This window comes from Ciconia boyciana, chromosome 8 (genome assembly GCF_034638445.1).
Source record: "Ciconia boyciana chromosome 8, ASM3463844v1, whole genome shotgun sequence".
Lineage (NCBI taxonomy): Eukaryota > Metazoa > Chordata > Aves > Ciconiiformes > Ciconiidae > Ciconia > Ciconia boyciana.
The window spans coordinates 25,492,458-25,507,912 of NC_132941.1; the positions used below are offsets into that span (position 1 = coordinate 25,492,458).

General features: G+C 51.2%; 1 protein-coding gene and 1 pseudogene across 1 annotated transcript; one reads left to right on the plus strand and one right to left on the minus strand.

Moving 5' to 3' along the window:
* Positions 1–782: 782 nt before the first annotated feature.
* Positions 783–5,027, plus strand: LOC140655629 (lipase member M-like; annotated as a pseudogene).
* Positions 5,028–8,077: 3,050 nt separating this feature from the next.
* On the minus strand, positions 8,078–13,716 carry LOC140655227 (putative lysosomal acid lipase/cholesteryl ester hydrolase). The gene is made up of 10 exons (XM_072869424.1): positions 13,708–13,716; positions 12,842–12,956; positions 12,036–12,234; positions 11,813–11,922; positions 11,382–11,518; positions 10,903–11,049; positions 10,514–10,523; positions 10,049–10,110; positions 8,647–8,712; positions 8,078–8,236 (listed from the first exon to the last, which is right to left on the minus strand). The coding sequence occupies exons 1-10, from the start codon at positions 13,714–13,716 to the stop codon at positions 8,078–8,080; spliced, it is 1,014 nt and encodes a 337-aa protein (XP_072725525.1).
* Positions 13,717–15,455: the final 1,739 nt, after the last annotated feature.

The window sequence follows — 15,455 nt, forward strand, 5'->3', positions numbered from 1 at the left end:
AACCAGGGCCAGGTGGGAAGGGTCAGCAAGACATGCTTTGGGGTGGGTTCCTAACTGCACAGGGGATTGGGAAGCATTAGGAGGTGGACTTGGTAGGAGATAATACTGGCATGTTAAGACACCTCTACAAATACAAAGCTTAAGCTGGTGAACCTCCACCCACATGGTGTGGATGTGACTCTCAGGCAGACAATGGGCTCTCAGAAGCTGGTCACATCCCTGCAGAGCAGCGATCCCCACCTGGAGAGGGGACTCGCTTGTGCCAAGTGATGACCAGCAGCACCAGTGGGCTTTAACACTTAAGGTTGGGACTGTAAAAGCAGCTCTGTGGGGTCAAAACAGAGATCTGGATAGCCTCTGGTAGTGTCTGGAGGAGGGGTCCTGGGGAAGGGCAAAAAGGCAGGACAGCAGCTGCAGACACAGCTTTCCCTGAGCTCCTGCCAGAGCCTCCCAGGCCAGATGTGGCCTCTTTTCATTTCATCCCCTGCATGCCCTGGGGACCCTCAGCCCTTGCCACCCATGTGCCACTGGGTGCTCTTGATTGGCTGGCTTCAGCCACAGCTGCGGGATGCTGCTGAGTGCCCAGTGCCAGGTAGAGCGTCCCATATGGTGCTGCAGCTGGCATGATTTGGGATGGAAACATCCGCTCCACATTGCGGCATCAGGCTTTGGTGGTGCTTCCAGCAGTGCTGGAGCTGCATGGCGTTTGCTCGTGCCTCTAGCGCACCCACCTTCCTGCTCACACCAACACCGTTATCCCCCAGGCGCTGCGGAGAGGTGAGATGTGGCTGCTGCTGGTGGCCCTGTGCCTGGCCCAGGGGCTGGGCGATGCCATCCCACATGCTGGAGCAAGCCATGACAACCCTGAGGAGCAGTTCATGAACATTGTAAGTACTGGGGGGTTAAATACACCCCCGTGGGACTTGGGCTTCTCCAAAAGTGTGCCCAAAGTCCTCCCCGAGGGACCAGCTGGGCTCTACCCATCCCTTACCCTGACATCTGCACCCAGGGTCAGCCAGGGGGCTTGGGGCATCAAGAGTTTCCTATATTTGCATGGGCATCACTCACTTCATGCCCTCAGCTTGAGGTTGGCTTCTCCCTGATCTTCCTTTAATGTAAAAGGACCTTCAGGTCTCGTGTGTGCAGGCGGAGGTGACATCAGAGAGCATGGGTGGCAGTAGTGGGTGTCATTGGGTCAGGCACAAGATGATGGACACCAACAGGTCACCCTTTCCCCTCAGACCATTGTCTCTGCAGAGCCAGAAGATCCATTTCAACGGGTATTCCAGTGAGGAGTACAACATGCTGACAGAGGATGGCTACTTCCTCAGCCTCAACTGGATTCCCCACAGCAAGGGGGACGCTGAGCACTCAGGTGTGCTTGTTTTCATTGAGGGTGAAGCAGCCATGACCATGCTCAGAGATGAGGCAGTGTGCAAGGGGAAGCCAGTGCAAACATCTGTGCTTTCAGACACAGTTTCAGCAGCTGGAAGAGGGATGAGAAGTTTTTGCCCAGCTGCCTTGAGCTGTCCCTGGGGGTGCAGGAGCTCAGCATCGTGTTTTGCTGCATGCAAAACGGGGCAGCGTGACCCAGCGAGCCCTAGTGGCTCCTTCCCTGGAGCAAAACACCTTGTCCCTGATAGCTCAGGGCCAGGGGTGGCTAAAGTGCTTCAAACGAAAAAGGTTCTTCACCAGCAGAACCAGGGAAATAAAGGAGAAGAGAATATTTAATGTGCAGCCTGCAGAAAATAATACTGAGATGCACAGGGCCATTTTACTTCCATATGGGAAGGGGTTTTCTTGTGTAAAGTACCCGAGTTCTCCTCTTTCAGGATCCAGGCCACCTGTGTTGATAGTGCACGGGTTCAGTTTAGATGGTGGAGACTGGGTAGACAACCTCCCCAACAACAGCCTGGGCTTCATCCTCGCGGATGCGGGGTACAACATCTGGATTGGAAACAGCTGGGGCAACAGCTGGTCCCTCCGGCATCTGAACCTTTCTGTCGACCAAGAGGAGTTTTGGGATTTCAGGTGAGGAGGCCACCAAGGACGGGGCTGGGATGCTGGGCTGTCAGCACCAACCACCTGATGTCCATGGGAGGTTGGGAGATTAGCATCTCCTACAGCTTCTCCCCTTGCTCCTCAGCTTCCATGAGATGTCCATGTATGATCTCCCTGCCATGGTGGGCTTCATCCTAAGGCAAACCAGAAACTGTTCTACGTTTGCCATGCTCAGGGCAACTCTCTGGGTGAGTGAGGAGGAGGAGTGGGCAGTGTGTAGGAGCGGGGTGCTCGGATGCCCGGGAGAGGGGCATCAATGTCTATCCCAGACTGGAGACTGCTGGGGACAGGGCTGCATTGGCCGTGCAGCCACTTTTCCCACCTGACTTCTTGGTCCTTCTTCATGGAAGAGGTTTGCTGCGTCTTGGGCATCCATCCTGGGCTCTGCTCACACCCAGGAGCATGGCAGCTTCATTTTGTTCAGACCCTGTGTCTCAAACAGGAGGTCTGGGATGAGTGCTGTTGCTGGTGGGGTTATCGCTGTGATCTCTTCCTGTTTTTCAGGTTTCTTAGCGTTTTCAAGCATGCCACACCTGGCTAAGAAAATCAAACTCTTCTTTGCCCTGGGTCCTCTCTACACCTTTCATCACATCAAAGGTCCCATGTTAAAGATAGCATTTTTACCAGACACGGTGCTGAAGGTATGTGAGGTGTTTGTGTGTTATTACTACTGAAACCCAGCAGCTTTTAGCAACTCACATCCCCCACGTTGCTGCTGTGCACTGAGCCCATGTCTGTGGCAGGCATTGGAGATATGTATGGGGACATGAGCAATCCCAGGATCCCAAACAGCAGGGATGTCCCCCTCCACCCAGCTGAGCACAACTAGTTTTCACTGTTTAAAATATCCATACCTCCCTATCATTACTGTTATGGTTTTGCTTATTGACCTCACCACACCCCAGTCCCATAGCCCAGAAGGTGCTCAGAGCAGCCCCACACTGCCTCCCTTCCACCTTTTGCTCCAGCAGCTGGAGAAGGACTGGAAAGGGAGCTGGCAGTCTCCCTGGATGTGCTCCACCTGAGGAGCATCTGTCAGCGGAGGTGGAACATGAGTGGTATGAGTCTGGCCATCCTGGGCTGAGCTTTGGAAGCTGGTACCTTAGACATGATGCATCAGGACAATGGGGATGATGGCACGGTGATGGTTTCATGCTGCTCTGAGGGTCAGGTGCGACCATGGGTCAACCTTCTTGAGAGGCTGGCTAGCCCAAATGTGTCAATAACGATATTGAGGAGTTCCCTGTCAGTGCTGGCTGGGGACAAGCGATTCCTGTGGAGAGGGGATATGTGTTGCAGGATCTGCTGTGACCTGTTTCTTTGCACTCTTGCAGGCAGTATTTGGAACAAAACAGCTAACTCTGGTGGGGAGGAAGGAGAGAGCCACCCTTGCCAAGACGTGCAGCAACCTGCTAACAGCTGAAGTCTGTGAACACAAGATCTTCCTTATTGGTGGGTACAACAAGAAGAACTTGAACGTGGTGGGTGCATCAGGCTCTCCAGGTCACAGCCATGTCCACTTTTCCTAGACACCTGGAGATAGCTAATGACATACCAAAATGAGCATAAAAAACCAACATAAGCATGAAAAGCACTGTTCAAGGCAGCAGTTATTTGGAGATTTCTTTCAGTGGTGTTGTGGTTTTAAACCTAATAGAGGCTTTGGTAGGAAAGAATCACTTGTAGTCTTGTCTGCAAAGGAAAGGTAACTCCTGCCTCATTTTCTGCTCACCTGCATAAGTGTACAGAAAAAAATAACAAAAAATTGACAGGACCAGCTTTAAAATTGTATTTCCATTTTAAAGTGGTGGTTAACTGCTGGTTTACCTTTAAAAGTCACTCCTAGCTCTGAACAGAATAAAGCTGCTGGAGCATATAATGTTTATATTGCAGTTATAAGACAGAATGATTTTTTTTGCCTAGACAGATTTTCATCATTCCCAACTCATTTAGAAAATACTTTCTTTTCCCTGGAGAGCTGACTGGATGTATACCTAGCTCATTTTCCAGACTACACATCAGGAAAAACTCTTCTCCACTGGGGACAGGTAGAGACTCTAATTTTATAACAACTGTAGACAATGCTTTTTCTTTTAATCTGTGAATACAGTATTTTACAATGCTGCTTCATTTGCCCTGGAGACAGGTAAGGAAGCAGAATCAGACAAAGCCAATAAAAGTGATTTTTAAGTTGCTGCAGCAAGGTGTCTCAAAAGCCACAGCTATTAGCTACTGCTTCTGGCTGGCCAAGGCAGAGCCACCCAGAAGCCCGCCTCTGTCCTAGGTAAGGACCCCATGTAGGTGTTTTTGGGACTCCCTCTTTGCTCTGGCCCATGGGACGGGCACCAGCAAGCACCAGCCCAGACACCAAAGCTGTGCTGGGCAGAGAGTGCTCACCTGGACCCTGCTGCTGCTCTTTGCTTGTGGTGGGGCTGATCCAGGGCACTACCCACATGGGGTTAACCCTTTGCCTCTGCTTTCCAGACTGCCAAAACTGTGGAGTTCAAGCAGTTTGACTATGGGGAGAAGAACCAGGAAAAGTACAACCAGGTAAATGGGCACTTACAGAAGGAGGAGCAGAGGATGAGGCTGGCTAGGACCAGGATGGGGGCAGCCTCCTCCAGTGGCCAGCATGACCTGAGTCCTCTGGGATGTCAGGGGCAGCACACCCCACCCATTAGTGCTATTAGTGTCAGAGCCTGAGAATAATTGGAGCATTTCCCCCCTCCTAGGTCACCCCTCCCTTGTACAGGATAGAAGACATGATGGTGCCAACCGCCCTGTGGAGTGGCGGGGAGGACTGGGTGAATCCGCCTCCAGAGACCCAGTGCTTGCTCCCCCACATCACCAACCTTGTTTGTCATGAGCACTTCCCCAACTGGAACCACTTCGACCACCACTGGGGTCAGGATGCCCCTCAGCGCATGTACAGGCAGGTGGTCTCTCTGATGGAGCAAAATCCATGAACCAGGTCCATGTGCTGCCCCGGCATGGAGAACCACCCATTCCCATGTGCCTGGGTGTATGGGTTTTGTGTTAGGGCTGCCACTCTGCTCTTCCCTTCTTAAAAATGTCTCCTATCACCCTATTCCACACTGATGTAATGCCTTAAATGTAACGGTGTAATTTCTGCCTGCCCTCTGTGACTAGAGATTGCAATAAACTCTTGAAGCACAGCTGAACTCCAACCCTTTGCTTGGTGGGCCTCACTGGGGTTGTGTTTGCACCCCATTGCCAGGGCAAGGTGTGCAGGAGACCCTGTTTGGTGGGGGTTTTGTTTAGCTTTTGCTGGCTCAGGGCATTGCACGCACAAAATTTTACTCCAGAAATTGAGTGTGTGCTTTAGGTTGTGGGTTTAGGTGAAGGAGGGGTGGAAAGTGACCTTGTCTGTGGCCCTGGAAAGGCTAGAGAGCATGAGCACTGACTGCAGGAGAGAAACATTCCTCCCAGTAGAATGGAACCAGAGAGGTCGATGCACACCACATGCCTGAGAGGTGGTGAAAGGGAAACATCTGGGCCTTGGCGTTAGGCTAGGTCTTTCCTGGGACATAACCCACCCAGAACAATGTGACACGTCACTTCCTGGGGTACCAGCTGTGTTTTCTTCCAGCTGTGTTTTCTAGGAAGTTGAATTTAACATGGCCCACAGTGGTACCTAAGAATAATGCTCTGTTCATAGCATGTATATTTGAAAAATATCTATCTATCTATCTACCTACTTATCTATTCTTTCTATCCATCTATCTATCCATCTATCCCTCTACCTACCTATTTATTCAATCTATCTATCTATCCATCCATCCATTTACCTACTTATGTATTCTGTCTATCTATCTATCTATCTATCTATCTATCTACCTATCCATCCACTCATCCATCCATCCAACCATACCTCCAAGAGATGTGTGATGCTAACCTGTGAAGTCTAAGTTTAAGATGTGTGGGAAGAGCACTGTGAACAAAAAGCAGGGCTTGAAAACAGAATTTCATGGGGCTTGGGGCAAGGGACCCCCCCCCACCCCCCAAAGCACTGATGATTTTGGTGAGACATTCCCAAACTGCCTGCCCATCCTCCCCAACACTCTACACTGGGTGCCCATGCAGAGACGGGACAAGAGGTGTGAAGATGTGGCCTGAGCTCATGCTGTAGGGAAATAGCCCAGAAATGTCCTGCGTGACCCCTGTCCCATGTAAGCATGGGGACAAAGTGGCTTTGCTGACGTAGCAAGCAGCACAGGGGACTGGGTTTTGTGGGGGATAGATGGGAGGGGTGTTGCCAGCCTCCCCCTGCCCTCTTGCTCCGCTGTCCCATCTCCTTGGGACCCTTCAGCCCCAGGAGCAGGGCGTGCTGTGGGAGGGACAGCTGGGGGGTCAGAGCGAGGGTCCATTAGTTCAGAGCCTCTGCTTGAGCCTCCTGCATTAAGGCCACAGGAGCCAAGCTGGTGATGGTGGTGAAAAGATGGAGGTATACTCCCAATTCGAGGTATTTCCCAGGGAAGAAGTGTTTGCCCCAGGTATGTTCCCATGTGGTCGGACTGGTCTCCATCTGATTAACCAGGCTGAAAAGCAAAGGTACAGGATGAAACTTCAAGCTTGCAGGATCTGTGAGCTGAACTGCCCACGTGTTTTATGGGATGCTGCTTTCATGGGCTACTCCTGTGAAAGTAAAGATTCATTTTACAAGCACCATACTCTGCCTCCCCTTTCTTCCCCCCTGCTTCCTCCTCTGCCAGCAGCGATGGATGGATTTACTGGGAAGGAAACCAAACTGTGTGCGGCCACAACCAGCCAAGGAGTCACTTGCCATAGACAGGGTGCTCTGCAGAGCACCATCATGCATGACCCTGACCTGCAAGGATGGGGTTGTCACCAGGGAAGGAAGAGCAAAGCTGCATGTGCTGGCACAATGCAGGTTGGAAAAGCCCTGCCTGCCTGTTGTGGTTTAACTCCAGCCGGCAACTAAGCACCACACAGCCGCTCACTCACTCCCCCCTGGTGGGATAGGGGAGAGAATCTGAAGAGTAAAAGTGAGAAAACTCGTGGGTTGAGATGAAGACAGTTTAATAGGTAAAGCAAAAGCTGTGCACGCAAGCAAAGCAAAGCAAGGAATTAATTCACTGCTTCCTGTCGGCAGGCAGGTGTTCAGCCATCTCCAGGAAAGCAGGGCTCCATCACACGTAACGGTTACTTGGGAAGACAAATGCCATCACTCCGAATGTCCCCCCCTTCCTTCTTCTTCACCAGCTTTATATACTGAGCATGATGTCATATGGTGTGGAACAGCCCTTTGGTCAGTTGGGGTCAGCTGTCCCACCTGTATCCCCTCCCAACTTCTTGCGCACCTGGCAGAGCATGGAAAGCTGAAAAGTCCTTGATTTAGTATAAGCACTACTTAGCAATGACTAAAACATCTCTGTATTATCAACACTGTTTTCAGCACAAATCCAAAACATAGCCCCACGCTAGCTACTATAAAGAAAATTATCTCTACTCCAGCCAAAACCAGCACACTGCCCCTTGCAATGTCCCAGAGGGCTGGATGTGAGATGGGCGCATGGGCAGGGGCTCATAATGCCCAGAGCTGGGACCTCCTAGGTCCTGCACGGCTGCCCTGCAGCACAACCTTGGTGATGCCCACCAAAGGAAGAGTCAGACTGGGGTGCAGCATGGGAGTTTATTACTTAAATTGTTCTGAAAAACAAGGGAAAGAAATATCACTGTGCACCAGAAGAAGCAGGGAAGCTTAAAACACCAGGGCACTCTGTAGAAGGCAGAGAGAAATCACAAGACTGTGTTAGCTCACTAAATCAGCATGAAATAGGGTGACAGGAAATGTTTCTAGGAAGGAGAGAGCAAGGTGACAGTCCTGGTACAAAAGCCAGTCATCCCCATGACATGGGAATGGGTGGCTCTTCCATCCCAGGGTACCACGTGGACCATTCACGGATTTTTCCTCCATCAGAGTGACCATCTGCCTGTACATGCGCTGAGGGGCATCCAGGCCCCAGATGTGAGCTCAGTGGTTCCAGTCAGGGAAGTGCTCATGATGAACGAGGTTGGTGATGCGGAGGAGCAAGCACTGGGTCTCCAAAGTAGAGGTAAACCAGTCCTCCCCGCCGCTCCACAGGGCAGTTGGCACCGTCATGTTTTCTATCCTGTAAAAGGGTGGTGAAGTCTGGGGAGAAAAATCATCAGGTTATTCAAAAGAAGGTGAAATAGAAAGGTATCAGCTGGATTGTAGCCATCAGACCTGCTGAGAGGCCCAAGGTATTCACCTGCTGGGACATACATTTAGGAGACATGAACAAATGTGACGTGGGGCAAATGTGTCCTGCGAGATCCCCGTTGGACTTGTCCCACCAGGAGTGGACAAAAACCCAAAAGGTTGGGTTGGCACCAGCTGGCCAAAATGGGACCAAATGGTTGAGTGTTCATGGACGCCCCAGCCAACAAGGGAATTACAAGACACATGGGTGCATGATGCACAGGGTGCCTTCGTCCCAGTCTCAGCCAACCTCATCCTCTTCTCTTAGCACAACCAAGTCATCCCTTCATCCTCACAAGCAAGAGGCACCACCTGCCTACCTGGCTGTACTTCTCCTGGTTCCTCTCCCCATAGTCAAACTGCTTGAACTCCCCGGTTTTGGCAGTCTGAAAGGTAGAGGCAAAGGGTTAACCTGCACAGGTAATCCCTTAGATCAGCCCCCCCATGGGGAAAGGGCAGCCCCAGGGTCTCTGCCCCAGCACAACCCTGATGTCTGGGCTGGTGTTTGCAGCTGCCCATCCCTCAGGACCCACAGCAGGGCAGCAAAGCAGTGGGGCAGCTGGCCCAGTTGGGGGTTCAGGCACACCAGATGGAGGGTGCTCAGGGTGTGGTCACTTGGGCTCTCTTTGAGCATATCTTGTTTCTATCACAGCAGGACGGAGAAGGACTCCTCCACTGTCCTGCAGTACTCTGTGGACAACCTCAACTGCTTACAATGGACTGACAGAGTGCAAGTCACCTGGTTCTGTAGGGAGTTTCTCTTGGGCATTGTTTGGAAAATTAACCCATTAGATCTTCTGAGAGCTGCCAGCACTGTGCAGCTCATCAACCATCCCTGGGGCAGCGTGACCATGTCTGCCAGCTGAGGACATGATGAACCATCATTGAACTCTTTGTAACCAGCAAGAAATGCAAGGTGCATCCACTCTCCTAGTCTCAAGATACCCACCATGACCATTCAGACTATGCCTGAATTACAGTTAAATTAATGATCTTAGTCTCTGAAGGAAGGGACAATCCAATGAGGATTTATCCATGTGGACCTGGTGTAACTTCTGTCAGTCTAGGACTGTCCTCCTGGTTTTCCCCCTTATTAGCCACCTGTACTTCCAAATTAGAGTCTTGCTGGCTTGCTCTTTCCCCAACCCTTTATGCTGAAATGTCTTCATCTTGGAGGAAGAAGCATATGGATATTGGACAAATTCAACTGAAAGTGCTGGCTTTTTCCATCACTCTTGGTTCACTTTGTGATTGGCAATGGACTGTCATGTGCTCCTGCAGCAGTGGTCTCAGCCTTTTCCAGGGGGCCCTGGAATCTTCATGACTCCTTCCTTAGGCCATTACTGGGGATGACAGAAACACGTAGGTGTCTATAGAACTGGGGGCTGGCTTCGCAGGGCAGGGGTTGCACCAGGGAACCAGCATGGTTCAAACATCCCCCAAGACTGGGGTTTTGGTGCTCAGGGAGTCCCCTTCAAGGGCAGGTTGTTTACAACAGGCAGAGGTGTCACTCGGTTGAGCAAACCCACATGTGGGGTGGAAGATGAGGCTGGTGGCAGGGAACCGTGTGGCCTGCAAGGAAACACAGGGAGAAGGGAGGCTTCACCAATCCTGCCACCATGTCTGTCCACATGGTGAATGGAGCAACATGCCAGACCATCAACCCAGCCAACCCAGGAGTCACCACTGGGTATCAGGTGCGATGAACAGGAGAATCCCTACCTGGCCCCAGTGGAGGAGATTTTTGGTGGATGTGTAGTCTGGGAAATGTGATATGTACATGTCTGGCTCTGCCAGCAAAAGAAAGTCCTACTGCAAATGATACTTAGGCAGGAGTTGACACTCGTTTGAGGCTAAAGTCAATAGCACTTGACTATCATCCAGTCTGCTATTCGTTTGCTTTGCCTAGGCTGCCCCAAAGCAGGATGCAGTGAACCATAACCTGGGTAAACCACTGAGGAACAGCTTCAATATGATCTCTGTGCCTTGAGTGCCCATCTGGCCTCCTGACTTCTCAGTCACAGACACTAATACCTTAGGACACCTTGGTGTAATTGGCAGCAGAAATCCCACTTTCTTCTTTAGGTCAAGCTGATGTCAACAGCAATACAACCTTGCAACATCAGAGCTTTGGTGTTGGCCTGGCCTTCCGCTAATGTCTACTTCAAGACAATGCATGTGAACAACCCAATGTGCTCTCATGCCTATACAGACCTGCACTGTAGAAAGCTATACAGACCAGGTTGTAGAAAGCTAAAACATCATGCTGGAGTCAACAGCATCTCAAAATGAGTCTTTCATTTTCAATGTTACGACCCAAGAGCAAGATAACTCTTCATAATTAGTCTGTACAAGCTTCCAGATTTGATTTCTTTCTCATAATTTGTTTGAGCTACCAACAGAAATAATGGGGACCCAAAACCCCACCATTTTACATCTCTTGACTCATAATTTTCATCCTCGGTGCCCCTGTTCCGTGACAGTATCATTGCTAAGTAACCCAGCCCCAGCCCATCTTATTAGAGATGTGGCACCTTCTTATATGGTCAGCCAAAATCACAGGGAAAGGTGACTACCACGTGCAAGTTCTTCTCATTAAATCCACCAACGAGGAAAAGCCCATCTGTGCAGACCCTGCTGAGCATCCAGCAGCTGCACACCCTGGCCAGTGCCGCTCTCTGCTCCTGTCCCAGCAAAGCTCCTTCTTTCCTCCCGAAAATCACCTGCCACGGGACATGGATATGGCGGGTTGGTGGTCCCTGGCCAGCACTGATGCAACTGGGGTAGCCAGCCCCGCATCTCAGGAAGATCGGTGGGTTTTCCTGTTCCCTGGAGGGAGGAGAGCCAGGCATATTAACCCCACCACCACCACCAGATGCGTCCCCATCTCCCCATGGATCCCAATGGCACCGACCCAGCAGTGGGGTGGGAGCTCAGTGGGGGAAGGTTTGCTGCAGTGGCACAAGCAATTCTGCTTCCTGATTTTTGCAATCAATTTTTGCAATCAATTTTTGCGTGACTAATTAGGATGAGAAAACCAGAACACAACACTTACCTTAATTATTGCATGAGGAAGATAGAAAAGACTTAATACCGGACCTTTATCTGTACATAAAGTGTAGGCAGGACCCACCACAAAGAATATTTTTATTTTCTCAGCCAGCTGCGGCATGCTCAAAAACTCCATGAAACCTGAAAAAAAACCCCACAGGAGACCGCAGAGGTCCTACAAGCAACTGCCACGTGGACCCAAGTGCATGAATCTCCTCCTCGCATCCCAGATCCCATTTGAGTGCTCTTGGATGTCAGCACAGCCCAGGATGGCTGGGCAAGACGTAGCAAATCTCTCCCATGAAGAAGGACCAAGAAGTCCAGTAGGAAAAGTGGCTGCATGGGCCAATGGAGCCCTGTCCCCAGCAGTCTCCAGTTTGGGACAGATATTGATGCCCCTCTCCTGTGGCATCCCAGCTCCTCCTCCTCACTCACCCAGAGAGCTGCCCTGAGTGTGGCTGACGTAAAATAGTTTCTCCTGCACGGTTTTCCTTGGGATGAAGCCTACCATGGTGGGGAGATCATACGTGGACATCTCGTGGAAGCTGGGGAGCAAGGGGAAGCTGTAGGAGGTGCCCATCTCCCAGCCTCCCTTGGACATCAGGTGGTTGGTGCTGACAGCCCAGCATCCCAGCCCTGTCCTCAGTGGCCTCCTCACCTGAAATCCCAAAACTCCTCTTGGCTGACAGAAAGGTTCAGGTACCAGAGGGACCAGCTGTTGCCGCGGCTGTTTCTGATACAGAAGTCATACCTTGCGTCCGCGAGGATGAAGCCCAGGCTGTTGTTGGAGAAACTGGAAACCCAGTTGCTACCATCTAAAACCAAGCCATGCTGGAGCAACACAGGTAACCTGGGTCCTGGAAATGACAAGGAAAAAAAAAAGTTGTTTGATGGGAGTACCTGTGAATGGGAAAGGAGCTGCCTTCATCTCCAACCCATGGGAGTGTGATATTTTCATATCACAAATGGAAAGTCTTCTGCACGGGAGAAAGTAGCTTCCCCTGCTGTTTCTTCTCTCTGCTGCTGCTTTTTCTCCTCCAGTTCGAAATATTTTTGCCACCTCTGGTCCTGAGCTGTCAGGAAACCTTGACCCAGGGCAGGGGGTTTGCTCTGGGGAAGGAGCCACCATGGCCCTCCTTCTCCAGGTGCTGGGGCTCGCTGGGTCATGCTGCCCCGTCCCGGACACAGCAGAACACAGTGCGGAGCTCCTGTGTCCCCAGGTCCAGCTCAAGGCTGCTTCCTTCCCATCAGTGCCCAGAAAAAAGCATGTTTGCCTCCCAGGAGGACCCACATCTCTTCCTGTTCCACCTCCTCGCAGTGCAGACTCCAGTCACATCCCTCTTTCTGAAAAGACAATCCTCATTTTGCCTAGATGATCCTCATTTTGCCTAGATCCTCATTTTGCCTTCTCTGGTCACACGAAGGGGATCTGTGGAGCCAAGCCTCGGGGTGATGAGTGCCAACTTCTGCTTCCAGCCTCCTCTCTGCCACCAGGAATCCAGTTCATGGTCAGGAAGTAGCCATCAGTCGGGACTTGGTGCTCCTTGCTGCGATATCCATGGAAATAGATTATCTGGCTCTGCAAGGAGAGAAACCAGTGGGGAAAAAGCTGGGTGGGTTTGACTTGACTCCCAGAAGACCTTGTCCCAAGCATGATGTACATCAGAGGGTAAGCTGGCCCTGGAGAAGGCAGAGCTCAACCGGCACTGTTGTGTTTCTTGGCTGCGGTGAATGAGGCAATCCTCAGAAATTCAATATATTAATAGAGCTCAGCTTGGTAGGAAGTTCCCCAATGTGGGGTACTGCCCCTTTGCTTGATGCAGTGAGGGAAAGCCAGGGTGAGAAAGACACAGCCTCCTGGGGAAGGTGCTGCTGGGGTCTGGAGGGACAGTGAGGACCAAGCAATGAGAGAAGATGCTGCATGCAAGGAAGATGCTCAGATTCTTTCCCTGCCCCCTCAAAAGTCCTTTCCACCTGTGGAGTGGCAAGACGTGGGACGTGCGATCTGACCATCTCCAGGAGACCTGAAGAGGTTCTCATTGTGGAGGAGCTGCTCTGAAAGGCATGGAGAGTGCCTGGAGCCCCGGGGACACCCCAGAGGCCAAACTGTTCCCCTTGCAGGTGGGGGCAAGGGTGTGACACAAGTGACAAAGGATCAATGCAGTGACCAGCTGGTCAACAGCCCAGCACAGCCCAGGGTGATGTGCCCAGAGCCCCTGGCTCCCCATGGGTGCAGACACCAGGGTAAGGCATGGGGAAAGCCCGACGGGTCCCTTGGGGAGGACTTTGGGCACACCCCATGGGAAAGCCTGGACTCCCTCAGCACTTACAATGTTCATGAACTGCTCAGGGTTGTCGTGGCTCGCTCCTGTGCATGGGACGGCGTCGCCCAGCCCCCTGCACCAGCAGCAGCCACATCTTGCCTCTCCGTAGTGCCTGGGGGATAATGGTGTGCTGGAGGCACGAGCAAACGCCATGCAGCTCTGGCACTGCTGGCAGCACTGCCAATGCTTGATGCTGCAATGTTGCATGGTCATTTCCATCCCAAACCGTGCCGGCTGCAGCCCCATATGGGACCCTTTACCCAGCACCGGGTGCTCGACAGCATCCTGCAGCTCCACCTGAAGCCAGCCAAGCCGGAGCACCCAGTGACATGTGAGTGGTGAGAGCTGGGGGTCCCCAGGGGATGCAGAGGATGAGCGAGGGCAGGAGGCAAGGGAGGAAATGGAAAGAGGCCACATCTGGCCTGGGAGGCTCTGAGCCAGGCACAGCTGGCAAAGGTCAAAGTAGTAGGAGATGGTACTCACCAGAGCCTCCTCGCTGCACTGAGTAAAGTTCAAAACCTGGTAATTTTCTGCTGATAAAATGTGCAAGAGGAGCTTGGAGGGTTTGAGCCCTTCCTCGCCTCATAAATCCACCTAGCTATTCCTCTCCAGTCACATTGTTTCCTGCCAAGCTTTTCTTGCTCATCCCATTTTGCTTCTTAGTGTTTAAATGAAAAAAAAACATAAAGACTAGAAGAGTAAATTCCAGCAACTCTGTTTACCCTGGAGGAGTTAACTTGTTAATGGCTGTCTGCAAACAATATAATCTTTTTTTTACCTATATTTGTGCAGCATTAAACAGGGCAGGAATTTGTAGCACCATGACTTAGTTTCAGATTTTCTTGCTTTCAGGTTGCCTGAAAGCAGCCTGTACACATCCAGTGTGGCTAAAATGGACCAGAGCTACCTGGCTGCTGAGCCTCACAGCATCTGCAGAGGAGAACCTGCAGAAGGTGCTTCTCCTTCTTTGAGTATGCGTGTGGGCACATGCACAGAAATAGATCCAAGAGCATGTGAAAATTTGCCACAAATGCAGTAATAAAAAATGGAGAAAGAATCTTTGGAAACAGAAGAACCAGCTAAATTATGTTTAATAATTAGGTGGAAACAGGGGACCTTGAACAATGTCACTAACCAGAAGCAGTGCTGAGACGTTTCCAGAGCCCACCAAAAATGGTAGAAAAGCATCTCATTTTCTCACCAATGGGACTATTCAGAAATAAATCCTGCAATTGCCAAAGCCATTAATCTGTCGGCTTGTAGCAGCAGAGTAGCCCAGCACCAGGTATGGACGAGTCCTCTGTATATGCCTTTCACCTTGCCGAGTGGTGCAAGCAAAGGGTTGAGAGCTCCACCTTTTATGCCGGGGGTGGGAATGGCAGAGTATTGCAATTTGAATAGATGAAGCTGACACCAAGAAGAAGATGACCTGGGTCAACAGGGAGTCCCTCTTGGTGTCGCCCAGTGACCAGAACTGAGCTATTTCTATCTTGTCAGCAACTCCAGGACTCGGGATAAAAACCTTGGTGTGAAAATATGACTAAAGAGGTGGACAACCAGAAACAGCAACTCAGGGAGATCAAAGGTTTCCAAGGAACAGACACGAGCATCTCCCCACCTCACTGATAATTGCCCAGCCAGCAGAGCTCCTCATCAGTGCCTGCATTGGGTGTGGTGAGCATATTCGTGCTTAGCCTAATAGCATGCTAGCCTCATCTATTTATTACATGTGCTTGCCAGTAGGTAAAATAGTT

Coding starts and splice junctions, on each gene's coding strand:
- LOC140655227 (XM_072869424.1), bottom strand. Junction 12,235..12,841: donor AGAGGAGGCTGGAAGCAGAA/GTTGGCACTCAT, acceptor TGTCATTTCCAG/GACCCAGGTTACCTGTGTTG. Junction 11,050..11,381: donor TTCCTCATGCAATAATTAAG/GTAAGTGTTGTG, acceptor GTCCCGTGGCAG/GTGATTTTCGGGAGGAAAGA.